The sequence below is a fragment of the Dreissena polymorpha genome, chromosome 4, assembly GCF_020536995.1.
Source record: "Dreissena polymorpha isolate Duluth1 chromosome 4, UMN_Dpol_1.0, whole genome shotgun sequence".
Lineage (NCBI taxonomy): Eukaryota > Metazoa > Mollusca > Bivalvia > Myida > Dreissenidae > Dreissena > Dreissena polymorpha.
In genome coordinates this window covers 2,077,008-2,091,615 of record NC_068358.1, presented here as the reverse complement: position 1 = coordinate 2,091,615, position 14,608 = coordinate 2,077,008, and the positions used below count along the sequence as shown (strand labels likewise).

At 34.3% G+C, this 14,608-nt stretch overlaps 3 protein-coding genes across 4 annotated transcripts in view; 1 reads left to right on the top strand and 2 right to left on the bottom strand.

The window, feature by feature from the left end:
• LOC127879893 (pericentriolar material 1 protein-like) overlaps positions 1-1,189 on the bottom strand; it is a 77,145-nt gene extending 75,956 nt beyond the window's left edge. The window contains exon 1 of the mRNA XM_052426975.1: positions 1,065-1,189. The gene's annotated coding sequence lies outside the window, so the exon portion shown is untranslated. The remainder of the gene's footprint in view (positions 1-1,064) is intronic.
• A 112-nt stretch (positions 1,190-1,301) lies between these two features.
• LOC127879895 (trafficking protein particle complex subunit 2-like) lies at positions 1,302-7,022 on the top strand. 2 transcript variants are annotated; one of them, XM_052426984.1, is made up of 5 exons: positions 1,302-1,387; positions 2,926-3,029; positions 3,306-3,453; positions 5,674-5,759; positions 6,186-7,022. In XM_052426984.1, the coding sequence occupies exons 2-5, from the start codon at positions 2,934-2,936 to the stop codon at positions 6,282-6,284; spliced, it is 429 nt and encodes a 142-aa protein (XP_052282944.1). In that variant the 5' UTR covers positions 1,302-1,387; positions 2,926-2,933; the 3' UTR covers positions 6,285-7,022. The 2 variants fall into 2 exon arrangements, with proteins under 2 accessions (XP_052282944.1, XP_052282942.1); XM_052426982.1 differs by having other exon boundaries at positions 1,312-1,442.
• Positions 7,023-8,657: 1,635 nt separating this feature from the next.
• The window catches only part of LOC127879892 (transmembrane protein KIAA1109 homolog), a 149,313-nt gene continuing 143,362 nt past the window's right edge, over positions 8,658-14,608 (bottom strand). The window contains exons 74-77 of the mRNA XM_052426974.1: positions 12,918-13,085; positions 12,179-12,310; positions 11,377-11,527; positions 8,658-11,128 (exon numbers count right to left, since the gene is read on the bottom strand). Of these exons, the coding sequence (XP_052282934.1) occupies positions 10,927-11,128; positions 11,377-11,527; positions 12,179-12,310; positions 12,918-13,085 (653 nt within the window). The 3' untranslated portion in view covers positions 8,658-10,926. The remainder of the gene's footprint in view (positions 11,129-11,376; positions 11,528-12,178; positions 12,311-12,917; positions 13,086-14,608) is intronic.

Below are 14,608 nucleotides of genomic sequence, written 5' to 3'. Positions count from 1 at the left end.
GTCTTATTAATAAATCTTTGACCAGACAATGAAAGCATGCCGGCTTAATTAATTTTCGTCAATTCACACGTTTTCAAAACATAACTAACACAAAGACATTCCATTATTCTTTAATTAAACCAAACTATCATACAAAATGTCTCATTAAACAATCTTTGAACAGAAAATGAAAGCATGCCGTCAAAATAAACGTTTAACATTTCACACGTTTTCAAAACAAGACGAACTAAATGGGGCTTAATTTAATAAACACAATCATAAAAAACCTAATAACAATTTATTACTAAAAGCAATCCGGTATGTAAACAATTATTGAATTACAAAGTTTTACAATATGAAATGAAAAAAAAACCATCATACAACTACATTTCCTAAAAACAATAATCACGAATATTAATACATTAAACTTAACAAATTTTATATGAACAAAATTTCTATAATACTATATATAAGAAAAAAAATTGGGGCGAGTTGTCTTTCGATTGGGGCGAGTTGTCCAACATATTTGGGGCGACTTGTCCAGATTTTCGGGGCGACTTGTCCTGGGGCGAGTTGGCTTTGGGGCGAGTTGTCTGGCTCCCCGGCAATTTATATTGACTAATTTCAACAATTGATAGTAGGCGAGAGATAAATATTGGGAAAATTGTTTATGACTATGGATAAATGGTTTTAAATATTCTAACAGACAATAAATAATTGAGGAAAGTGTATTATGGGGAGTTTGGGTTCAATTATTCAAAATAATGCCAGAAATGTGACAATTCATCAAATGCTAAACATTTGACAGTTTACAGTGCAAGCCGGAAGATTTTGCTTCATAGCGATTACATTCAGCCTAATAACAAGTGTTGCCATTGACTTTATTGATAGAAGGTTCTATATTGATATATGAACTATAGAATTCAAGTTGCAATATAAACGATCAAGACAGTGAATGAGCATGACGAGTGATGAAGATGTTCCAAAATTGTCTCGACAACTGAGGACAATAACAGGTCGCAATATCATGACAATTACTTGAAACAAACAAAAATGTATACGACACAAGAAAAATACTGTCTTACAACAGATACGTAGATAATTTCTAGAAAATTAATGTGTCGTTTGGCATGCAGATCCTGACAGGATTTTGTCCGCCATTTTGACGCTGCGGATTAATATCGATGAATATTTAAGAAAACCTTATACATCGCTCTTAATATTTCAATTGGTTAAACATTTTAAAAATTACAATATAATTTTGCATTTAAAATTCACAAAATATGATGAAAGGAATGTTTTTTTGTCATGAAGATCCTAGACTATTTTTACCTTTAACCGGAAGTTGAGTTGGGTGTTCCTAACCTCACGGAGATGTTTACAAACAATCAACGAATATAGCAAACCTGTAAATTGAACGCCATTTTGTGGCCCTTTCATATATTCACACATATATTTAACGTGTATGTATGTTATAAACTATATGGTTCTAGAATAATGGAAGCAAAATTTATGTTGCAATTTACCTTTGACATATAATTTCGCGAATTAAACATGTCAATTTATACTTCAACATGTTCAAACTCACTAAAGACACGTCCGTGCTCTCGTGCATAAGGAAAGAATTATAATAATGCATCACTCATCCTTAATAAGAACTTATAACACAAAAGTTTTATCCAATCAATAATGAGTATTGCCTATACAGATGTTGGCTAGTCCAGTTAATTTAAGTTCATAAGGAAGAGTACAGTTTGTCAACCAGTTCCGGATAATCAGCAGTTCCGATTAATTTGTATTTAATTTTCCATAATGCCCCAATAAAAACAAAATGATAAGTGTCTAAAGTATACATAAGGTAAAGGAATGAATCAACAAACTTTTAGCAAGAAAGCTTTTGTATTATGCGTACAGGGGGGATAAATGCAGCAAAAAGTTAACCAGAACTGATTTAATGAGTTATGTTTTAAATGCGCATATGGATATAGAAGGCTTTTATTATTTTCAAATAAAGTTTTTGCTGATTGAAAACAAATGCCATGACAATGTTTTGAAATACTAATTCTGTAAGTTGAATGATTTTTAATAATTTTTCGAAGGGTGAACTTTAATTGGCTATTAAAGACAAAAAACTGCATATGTCGTCTGGCCTAACCTGTTATCATACAAAATAAATTTTACCCTTTATTTTTACATCTCACATTGACACTAAATCCCGAAAGAAATTATTGTGGTCAAAAGCATTAAAGTTTTTTGGCGGGTGATTCTAAACTGGTTAACTGACTGTAATGCTCAACAATTTACAAATGTCTCACTACTCTGGATCTGGATGAGTGTGTCTAAGATACCATTTCTGGCTTTAACTTGATGGAGTGGAGTGCGCGATTTGGAAATAGTGATGTTTTAATTCACGTTCTTTGAAAATATCACTGAGTTTACTTCAGTCAAGCACAGTTTTAATAAAGACACATTTTTGAAAATGATAGATTTTGCTGGAATCATTTGGTAGCACTTTGCATTATTGTTCACAAGGTTGCACACTATGTTTTGGTAGATATAGTCTTTATATTGTTTACTAAGGCTACATTTGTCTCACTTTAAAAAAAAACAACAGAATAAAATAATTTGTAAATGGAACATGTAGCGTTTTTGTGCAGAAGTTCTATGCATATTATAATAAAGTACATGAACATTAGGCAGAGATGCTAGAATTTTATATAGGATTTCTAAAGTAATGCAGCTTCAGCACAGTATCAAGAATCTAATTAAAAAACTGTAGCAATTGCAAAAAATTAAATAAACAAACTGAGCAAATCCGATGTGTGCTGTCGAAGATCATCTTGGTGAAGTGGGGCTTACTTATATATTTTTAATGCCAAGATACTCAAAGACTGTGCATTATTCCGTAAATAGCATGTCATGATTTGATTTTTTCGCTGATTTCAGTTTTAAAGATGGCTGGGAACTACTATTTTGTCATTGTTGGTCACCATGACAATCCCATCTTTGAAATGGAATATTTTCCCCCAAACAAGGCTCCTGATACCAAGGTATTTTACTAGTTATAATGCTATTATACTTCATTGATATTTATTATAGATGAATCTAAAATTTAGACTTACATCTCTTGTAACTTGAACATTAAAATCATTTAATGATTAACATTGATTTACATTGTCCTTGTCTTTAAAAATTTATTAGAAAAGGAGATGTTCTTATTCGTATTGCAAAAAACAGTTTTGACTATGTCCAAGGACAACAATCATAGCTCTATCATCACTGTCAAATCTTCTTTATGGTATGAATAATGTGCATGTTAATTCCAGAAGGAGGACCATCGTCATCTGAACCAGTTTGTGGCTCATGAAGCGTTAGATTTGGTGGACGAGATGATGTGGACCACACCAAATATGTACCTGAAAATTGTGGACAAATTCAATGAGTGGTTTGTGTCAGCATTTGTCACAGCTGGACGTATCCTTTGCATATGCCTTGAACAATATACTCATTAAAGCGAGAGTATACAATTTTGTCAGATATTATTGAATTTATATAAAATGTGTAAAAAAAAAAATTATATATATATTTCAATATAAAATAAAATGAAAGTTCAGGAGAACATTTGTCGAAAAATGCCAGATATTTATTTCTGAAATCGAAAAGGCTGTACAGTCGAATTCACCATCATGTATATCATGCATGTACGATGTGAATCTAAACTTTGTTTAACGGTTCATTTTAAATTCCTGCAACAATATATATTCATACGACACACAAACACTAACTCTGGTCCTAATAAAAAGACGAATGCTTCGGTTATTGTAGGAAAATATGTTCGTCACTATCGGCTCGGGGCGCTAATTTGTCTTTGCTGCATTTTATGAAATTCGCATTTAATGTATAATTTTTCTTGCCTATTTTGTGTTATTGTAATATATTTTATAAATATATATTACAATTTTACACATATAAAAAATCTTATAATCTCGCTTTAAAGAGTCTTAAATTATGATCATTTTTACCATGGTTTTATTCCTTTTGGCATCTTCTGTTGTGTGAGGTACATACCGAAGTGACAAGTGAATTATTGCTTAGGCCCTAAAAAGCAAACTTACTCATGGAATAGTCTGACTTTATGATTATTTTAATAAACTATATATTCTCCAGCTATGAACTTATGTTGGAGGTCTATGCTATAATTATCAGAACTTCTGAGGTAAACCCAAAATGTTGTGAATAACATTAATAATTCTTTCTTAAAAACTTTGATACTTGCATTGATGTTCTCTTTAAATACTATCAACACACATACATCACTCTTAATTTTGTTGACCTTGATGTTGACCACTTTTGGATTTAATCAGAAGGTCTAAATTCTTGGTTAACGCAATTGACGCTTTTTTGTATATTTTCAATAATGCTTCTTACAAAGCTTTGATGCTTGCATGGATGATGTCTTTTAAAACTAACACACCAACATCACCCAACCTTATTTTGACCTTGATATAGACAAACTATAGGACATATTCGAAAAGTCAATGTTCTTGGTCAACTCAAATTGACCATACGCTTGAACATCAATATTACTTACTAAAAAGCTTTGATACTTTCATTCAGCACTCAGCACACTCTCTGTGACACATCACCTGACCTGGTTTTCATCTTGACATTGACATAATATTGGGCTAAGACTGATTCAAATGGGTCTATAAATCAAAACTGAAAAGGCTTAAACCAAGAGCATTGAACACAGCAGAATCCTAGACAATTGTTCCCACGGATAATCGCTCCTACTCTTATTTTGACAACCAGGACAGTCGCTCCTACATTATTTTGACATCACAAACAGTCGCTCTTACATTATATGACAAGCTGGACAGTCACTCCTATGTTATATGGACACCCCAGACAATGGTTCATACATTATTCCTTTTAGGGGCATTCGATCCTACATTACATTTATTGGAATAAGTGCCAATTTTGCGAATAGAATAAACATAAAAAACATGAGAAGTTGAAATGTTGTACAATTATGTAGGAGCAACTGTCCGGGTTGTCAAAATTATGTAGGAGCAACTGTCCAGGTTGTCAAAATTTTGTAGTCGCGAAGGTCCGCCTTGTCAAGATAAGCGTGGGAGCAATTGTCCGCGGGATCGATTGTCCGGATACCAACACAGCAACCTCTAAAATAATTTTATGGCTTTTGGTGCATTCCAGTTAAAATATATACCGGGGTAGGTATTTGAATGTTACTTTCAATGTTGATAAATTAAGAAGAGAAGTAAAAAAAAATTGTTGATATATGTGTGTTTAAGTCATACATAATAATTATAAATTATCATTGATTCAAATAAATAATACTGGTATACAGATTAATTAATTTTATTTTTAGTTCCAGTTTCTTTCCTTGCTTTTTATGTGTTCTCATTCATTTGTTTCATCTGGTTTTGCAATCCAGATATACATTCCTTAAAAGTATTAACCAATTTGTATACATGGATGTTTTTTTCATCTATCATTCAACATTACCGGTAGTTGTTTCTGGTGGTTCAGGGTTTCAACGGCATTCACTAGACATGGTTCTATTTAGTCAATTTTTTATGGAAGCAAGTTTAGAAAACATTATTACTTTTTTTCTTTGATAATGTTGATGTATCATGCAGACCAGTATTTATTATCCTTAACTCAGAAAAGGAATGAGGTTGATAATGCTCCATGATGTCAAAAATGAAGATGGTATAAAGAACTTCTTCCAGGAAATGTACGAGACATATATTAAAGTAAGAACAACTTTATTTCTTGTTGTTTTCGCATACAGTATGCTTTAAAAAAAATCTATTTAAAAAGTAACTAAAAATAGTTGAAATATGCTAGAATAGCTCAAATAATATTTTAAAATATATTTTTAAGAATATTTTAAATGCGAGCTTTATTTTATGAAATAGTTAAATTTTAAAGGAAATAACATGGTAATCTGGGTAACAATAATGATGAACGATTCCTCAATATGTATGTGAATTGTCTTTGGTCATCTTGCCTAAAGGTGGTGTCAAATATACTCGAGGACTATCGCAACCATATACACAAAACATACATGGGTGCCACACATGTAAAAACATACCTAGTGGTCAGTATCAACACCTCTTTTTTCGGCATGTTCTAAGTTATGCACACAAGGTACTCCGAGATAAATAATTGTGTTTCAGCATGCCATGAATCCTTTCTATGAAATCAACCAACCCATAACATCAACAGCATTCGAGAAGAAAGCACAGACATGCGGAAAGAGACACTTAACTGGATAATGTTCTATAATTAATGTCATAATGCAATTGACATTTAATGGTACTAGTGAGAACATGTATTAAACCAGTTTTCTGATAATAATGCTTAATTGACGGCATTTAAGTGGGCTGAAGATATATTGAAAATATGATGTGAGCAAAATGTCATGAAAATTGGAGTTCTTTTGCGTAGCATAATGTTTATTGGCTATTAAGGAAATAGGGTTTAAAGTGTTATATTAAAGTAAACTTTGAAGAGTTGAAGATACAAGATAAGTTTTAAACATTTTGTTATTGTGATATCTTGCTTTTTATAAAATAATGTGTACTGGGTACCCGGGACTGGGTATGTGTTTAATTGAAACATAAAGCCTGTTATGGTCTCCTGGTTGCCTTTAACCCTTTGCATGCTGGGAAATTTGTCATCTGCTAAAATGTCGTCTGCTGAATTTCTAAAATTAGCATTTTTTTCGATTTTGTTTTCAAAGAATACTATCAGAATAGCAAACAGTTTGGATTCTGATGAGACGCCATGTTTTGTGGCGCTTCATCTGGATCCAAACCGTTTGCTAAGGCCTTCAAAATTCGGTTCCAGCACTGAATGAGTTAAATGTAAGGAATCCATGCTTTGATTACCGGTAGACCACTGTGACAGTAGCAGGGAAATCTTTATATGTATATGTGCAATCTTATTATTATTATTTTATGTATTGAAACATAACTTGGTTGATATTGTTCTGAATAAACAAATATAAATGATGTAGCTGTATTTATATTATTGACAACGGCAGAACATTCAACAAACTGTATAGGCATTCACTTTGATTCATCTTTTGCTTAAAATTGTAACAAATCATAAGTGATCATGACCTTCACTTTGGCAACAGACAGCGTTATGGGTAAATTCTAAGGTAATTTTATGCCCCCCCCCCCTCTTCGAAGAAGAGAGGGTATATTGTTTTGCACATGTCGGTCGATCTGTCCACCAGATGGTTTTCGGATGATAATCAAGAACGCTTAGGCCTAGGATCATGAAACTTCATAGGTACATTGATCATGACTGGCAGATGACCCCTATTGATTTTCAGGTCACAAGGTCAAAGGTCAAGGTCACAGTGACTCGAAACAGTAAAATGGTTTCAGGACAAGGGACAAAATTGTCACAAAACCAGGTTTTCATTGTGAAAAAAAATCTGATAAAGGGAGACAACTCAAACTGAACTTTTGAAATGAACAAACAAAATTAACCCCCTTTGTAAGTTTGTTTTAAAATAAATCTATTTTTAGTCGTGGCGACCTTGACATTGGAGATATTGACGCGATTCTTTCGTGCGACACACCGTCCCATGATGGTGAACAAATATGCCAAATGATTTTAAAATCTCATAATGAATGACATAGTTATAGCCAAGACAAGCTCATTTATGGCTATTTTTTACCTTTGAACTCAAAGTGTGACCTTGACCTTGGAGATATTGACGTAATTTTTTCGCGCGACACACCGTCTAATGATGGTTAACAAATGTGCAAAATGATTTTAAAATCTCACAATGAACGACAAAGTTATGGCCCGGACAAGCTTGTTCCGCCCGCCAGCCAGCCCGCCCGCATTCGCCAATCTAATAACCAGTTTTTTCCTTCGGAAAACCTGGTGGATGATAATTCAATAATGCTTACGCCTAGGATCATGAAACTTCATAGGTACATTGATCATGACTGGCAGATGACCCCTATTGATTTTCAGGTCACAAGGTCAAGGTCACAGTCTCTCGAAACAGTAAAATGGTTTCAGGATGATAACTCAATAATGCTTACGCCTAGGATCATGAAACTTGATAGGTACATTGATCATGACTGGCAGATGACCCCTATTGATTTTCAGGTCAAAGGTCAAGGTCAGTGACTCAAAATAGTAAAATGGTTTCTGGATGATAACTCAAGAATGCTTACGTCTAGGATCATGAAACTTCATAGGTACATTGATCATGACTGGCAGATGACCCCTATTGATTTTCAGGTCAAAGGTCAAGGTCAGTGACGTGAAATAGTAAAATGGTTTCCGGATGATCACTCAAGAATGCTTACGCCTAGGATCATGAAATTTAATAGGAACATGGATCATGACTGGCAGATGACCCCTATTGATTTTCAGGTCAAAGGTCAAGGTCACAGTGACTCGAAATAGTAAAATGGTTTCGGGATGATAACTCAAGAATGCTTACACCTAGGATCATGAAACTTCATAGGTACATTGATCATGACTGGCAGAAGACCCATATTAATTTTCAGGTCACTAGTTTAATATTAATAAATGGTTTCATCAACTGAACTACTTTTTACATATAAATCCAGGGTTGGTCCAAATCCTGTTCAAAGTGAAACAAATATACACCATGTTTTTGGATAACTTTATTTTGGTACAGCTATAACAATATTGGTGTTCCAACAAAAATATAACACACATGCACAAATGAAAACAAAGAACATGTTTAAACAAGACTATTATCAAGCAATATGGTCCCCTACCGATGAAACTCCAACATTTTCAGCAATATTTCTAGTCTTTTTGTAGCCATAGCAACCACAATTCTTGCCGTAGGAACAAATTGAATTGATGTGCATAATATCCATATTGCCATCTATCCATATTTCAAGTTTCATGGAAAAAATGAAGAACTTTTAAAGTTATTGCAGGATCCACCATTTTCAGCAATATTTCTAGTCTATTTGTTGCCATAGCAACCAGAATTCTTGACGTATGAACAAAATGAAATGACGTGCATAATCTACATATTGCCATCTGTCCATATTTCAAGTTTCATGACAAAATATGAAGAACAAATAAAGTTATCGCAGGATCCAGAAAAGTGTGACAGACTCACAGAGTGCAAATCATAAGTCCCCTCTGGTTTCACTGCTAGGGGAAAAAAAATTGAACATAATGGTATCTTACAATTCTATAGTTAGCTAACCAAATTAATTAAAAGGATAAATGGAAATTATTATTTCAAATATGTATTACTCGTTTATTGGAGTGTCTTACCATATTTAAATAGTGAAATACTTGCATACATAAACAGTACTGTTGTGACAATTAAAATACATAATGTTTCCATAAAATTCCCAATCACCCGTGTTCCAATAAAAATGAGCAAAAATAAATAATATAATTATAACTCACTATGTACATATACAACTCTAAAACATAATACTGATAATGCAGGATAGTAAAGAGTATATTTTTTATGCCCCCTATGATACTAATTTACTAGATCTAAGGCAGTTAATATGTTTCACATTCACCTATTCTGGTTTCATGTTACACGTGCATTATACAAACATGCATTGCAAATCAGCTGTGGTCTTGACAAAAACAAGCTTAATGATATTCACAAAGTATTATCCCGGATTAGCCTTTTTGTGTTTAAAGGATGTCTCTTCTTAACAAAAATTCAGTCACAGCCGAGAGTATTGTCAGGGACTACGCATTATACACATGGGTTAAGCCCAGTTTTCCCATAGTGCAGGTCAAATCTAGTATTGGGCCTCATTCATAATCAGTGTGCTGGACAATAATGTGAGCACCATCACGCTGTTATGGGCGTTATGCTTTATGAGGCCAGTTCAGTCTAGTGCGGAGCTTTCATAAAGTTACTCAAAGCTTCGTGGTAGGACTGTGCAAAATATGGCATTAGACCCATTTTCGCATGATGAGTGTTGTGTTATTCTGGAAAAGATCCAGGTGTAATCAGAAAGCAGGGGAAGCATCAAACCAAGAATATGGCAAACTGCCACCCCAGCTTGAAATGTAACATGATATGTTATAAATGAAAAGTAACAAAACAACAAAATGTTATTTAAATATTAACACACTATTCCAACAAAATGATCAAATAATGAGTTTTATCATGATAAATTGAGAAACAAACAAAAAGTGCAGCCATAAAATGTGCCTGAGAAGAATCAAGTTCAGAATGTACATGCATCATTCCGGTAGACAGATAAGACATTGAAAGTTTCAGGTATGCATAAATGTGTGCATTAAATAAGAAGATTGCCCCACAATAACAGATGGCAAATAAAAATATAGATGAAGTTTGATACATATAAGAACGTTTGAGAAAAATGACAACAAATCCATTTGAACGTTCCTTGTGCAACACACACCAATGTTAAAGGACAGGGAGAATAAATAAATAAAAGCATAACTGTTTGGCACCATGAGAGTATGTGACAATACCGTGAGTACACAACAAATAAAAAAAAATGGTTGTGGGAAAGAAAAAGCAAACAGCAATGACATGATTATTGATTGCAATAAAAAAAACTTCAATTCAGACACACCATATACTCCAAGTAAATTTGAGAAAAATAAAAACAAGAAATAAAATCTCAGCACACTGCCTAATTGTTTAAAAAATGTAAGTATGTATGCATATTTGAATATGTTGACTGAAACAGACACAATCAATTTGCTTGGTCCGAGCCAAAGTCATTCAACATAAAACCAACATACAGTAAACAAAAATGTTAGAAATGTGGCCACCTAAAAGCATATCACTATTTTAGAATAGCTAGGATCATAAAGAAGAATTCTCTATAAAACCTCAATAAATCGTTTATTACCAATAAAACTGCAATTGAATTGTGTCACACAACATTTCTATGTTTTTTCTTCAACTTTTGGATCTCGAAGAATCAAGATCACTTTGTTAACAAGCATAGAGAGGATTTTGTCAGAGGGGTCCATAAATCCCCGCTGCATCCACTTTGGAATTGTGACGCGTGCATGCGTGAATCCAAGCTTCTGGAGGACATAGTCCACGCCAACTGGGTCAATCTGACGGCTAGCCCAGTGTAAAAACCTGCGCAAAAAAGAAATACGGTTAAAATGGACCTTACAAACATGCTTTTCTAAATATCAAAGATTAGTTTTCATAATCATCTCCATACAGTTTTCATACTTTTACAAAGTCTAAAAATAACCAAAGAGTGTGTAGTAATTCCTTTCATGGCTGTTTGCAGATATTTGTTAATGCATGTTCACATAAATAACTAAATTTTACACTTGCAAAACCACACACACACACAAGATCACTCTGCCTCCCAGTACCTGACAGTGGGTTCTAGCTGCCATGTCTTGCACTGGTATTCCCTCCAGTCTTGTTGCAGTACGGTGACTGGGTCGATTACTTTCTTTTTGTCCCCCTCTACTGGGGACTTCACTGCCTTAGAACTTGCACCTGCGATTGACCCTCGAGCACCTAATAAAGGTATGTAAATTATTTGATAGCTTTCAAAGTATATGAGGTAAATTCTGTGAACATGGGGCTTAATGCATGTGTGTTAAGTAAAGTTGCAGATTAGCCTGTGCAATCTGCACAGGTTAATAAGGGACAATACTTTCCGCCTTGACTTCATTTTTGCTTAGAAGAGACCTTCTTTAAACAAAAAGAACCATAAAGGGGAACTTGTCTTCCCTGATTAGCCTGTGTTGACTGCACAGGCTAATCTGGGATAACACTTCACATGCGTAAAACCCCATTTTCAAAGAGCAAGTCTCAAATGAGTTATAATTTAACACTTTTACCCTTAAAACTTGAAGTTGATAGAACTTATAGAAACTAGAAACATTATAGTATACTAAGCGATTAAGGTACCTAAACAATTAAACAAATCATTTGTACAAGACTTCTAGGAAAATTCATCATTTCATGTATTGGGTACCTTTCTTTTTCAGAGTAATGACCAACCTCAACTAATGCAGCCGGATACAATTACAAACATGTAACAATTTATTCGCTAGTGCTCAATTGACGACTTTATTCGGTGAAATCCGACCACAGAAAACATAATTCCTATACACATTTTATCAAATTACATGTAATAGTTTGCAACAATGGGAAAAAAAGTACCACTCTTGTCTTTTTCCTTGATGTACGACATCACAAGGTCATGCAGGAACAGCAGGATTTCTGCGTCCATGGCAACATAGATATGGTCCTCAAACTCAGTCACAAAACTGCATTCAACTACTGGCTTGGGATCTGAAACAGACATTTTACTTTACAAATCTTGTCTGTATTGCACAGCTTTACAAATTTATCTGGTGAAAACATTCTGAGAAATAAAGAAAGAAAAAAATCCCTCAAGTTTCTTTTCAATGCAGATGGTTCCACAACTTTAAATCCTATAATCTGCAATATTATCCAATCGCTACACTTGGCAACACATGTTTAACAGTTAAACTATTTTACACAAACATGCATACACACTTTTGGGGATTCTCTAAATCAAAGCAAACATAGTTAAGTATGTGATTTTGGGTTCATGGAAATTAATTCTTTAACCCTTTACTACTGAAAACAAAGAAAAATTGGCTATATGCAACCAGCATAAAACCATATAGAACAGTCAGCCAGTAACTCGCAGCCTTGTGAGGTTTTATACTGTTTGCTGCTCATCCGTACCTTAAGGTTGAAATTGAAGCCTTAAAAACTTAAATTAAGAGGAAATTCTTCTTAATTTAATTTAATTTTCTTAAGGATTACAAACGCATCAAAATGAGTATATTAGCGGAAAGGTATAACAGTACTGGGGCAAAACCCGGCTCTGTTAATATTAGATAACAGAGAACAAGTTTCATGCATGTACCGTCTTCGACTGGTTCCATTTCTGCCTGATGATGCTTGGTCCGAAGTTGAAGCTGTAGGGATGGTAGGGCAAATATCACCTCACTCTCGTGACTGTAGTCAAACTTACGCTTCCGTTCTGACGGGCTCTCGCTGCCGGCACGCTGCATGCGTGGGAAATCGTCTAAATCTGGCCAAACAAGACATTTACTTAGGTTGTTAGTTTAATCCTTTTTATTTAAATAGCTCTATCACTTTAAAAGCCAAAATTGCCACTATCCAGTCTGTTTCCTGGAAAAAAACAAGCAAATTCATTGAATTGATATCCCCCCTCCAATATATTCTGGACAATAAAGTGTAATATTTGACACTCAAAAAAGCATTTTTTCAAGATACAAAGGGCCATAACTACGTTATTAACAGCTGGTGTACAATGCCATTTGGCGTGCATCATCCTTTTATCAATATATATACTCATACCAAGTTTCAATGAAATCCGCCAAAGCACTTCCAAGATATGGCTCCGGACACGAAAGTGACGGACAGACGGACGGACGGACGGAAAATGCCTATGGCGTGGGATAATAACAACTAATTTGATTTGTTAAGATTCGAGAACACTTAACAAGTGGAGATCAAACCCAGGACCACCTGCTTGAAAGGCAGAACATTCCCCAAATAAAGAGTGAACCTAGGACCTGCGGCTTGAAGGCTGAAGTTGCCCAAGTGGACATCAATGCCAGGATCTCCTCCTTGAGGGAAGAACACCCTCCTAGTGGCGATTAAACCCAGAACCTCCTGGCTGCAAGGCAGACACTTTATCTATAGCACCACAGCAACTGTTAGTTACAGTCCACTCTCGTTTTCTCGAAGTCGGCGGAAACAAGAAAAAATTTCGAGATAACGAGAGTTCAAGATATCCAATTTGGCGTTTTCAAAGAAAAAATGAGACAAAATTTTCATTTGTTTTTAACATCTATATACCTGCTAAGTGGTATAACTAAAGACGGCACCGTTTGGCATAATACTCTCTACTACCCTATCAATTACCTGATACATATATACACGTTTATACGAGGCACAATTAAATTTGCTATTTAAATGCTTAAAATGACGTTTTAAATGTGTTACAGAATTGCATGAACACATGCGGTTATCATTTTTCTAAACTGTCGAGTAAACATCCGGTAATGTTGCTATTTAAAGTTATGATGCAATTGACGTCCAATCAAGACGAGGGTTTTCCATCAGAACATGTGTAAATCATGTTCCGGAATACTGAACTTTACATGTATATTTTGTAATTCTGTAACTTTGCGACAGTTTATATACGCAAAAATATAACTCAATGAATTTTGGAATGTTGTTTGTAAAAACAATTAGTCTTTCAGTCTTTCGGCAGGCTGTGTATTAATTGCAGTTAAAGTGACAGGCCTTGCTCAAGTTTAATGGCTAACGACATTACACACATGTGATCATTGATGCAGATAACGAATCAATTATCTACTGCACAGAATCGGGAATTTTTCTCATCTTTGCCGACTCTGGGAAAGTTATTCGCACTTCGAGATAAACCACAGCAAATACATGTACAATCGGGACTCAAGACGAATTTTTATATCCAGACATCGAATTATTCGACATAACGAAAATCGAGATATGCAATGTTTATTAATATAGATAAAGAAGGAAAAAAGTTGGGACATTGAGCTT

What these genes read in the sequence shown, in the direction of transcription:
- LOC127879895 (XM_052426984.1), top strand. Translation starts at nt 2,934, where the DNA reads ATGGCTGGGAACTACTATTTTGTCATTGTTGGTCACCATGACAATCCC. An exon ending in AGCATTTGTCACAGCTGGAC is followed by an intron (nt 3,454 to 5,673) that starts GTATCCTTTGCA and finishes AACTCAGAAAAG; the next exon opens with GAATGAGGTTGATAATGCTC. An exon ending in TGTACGAGACATATATTAAA is followed by an intron (nt 5,760 to 6,185) that starts GTAAGAACAACT and finishes ATTGTGTTTCAG; the next exon opens with CATGCCATGAATCCTTTCTA.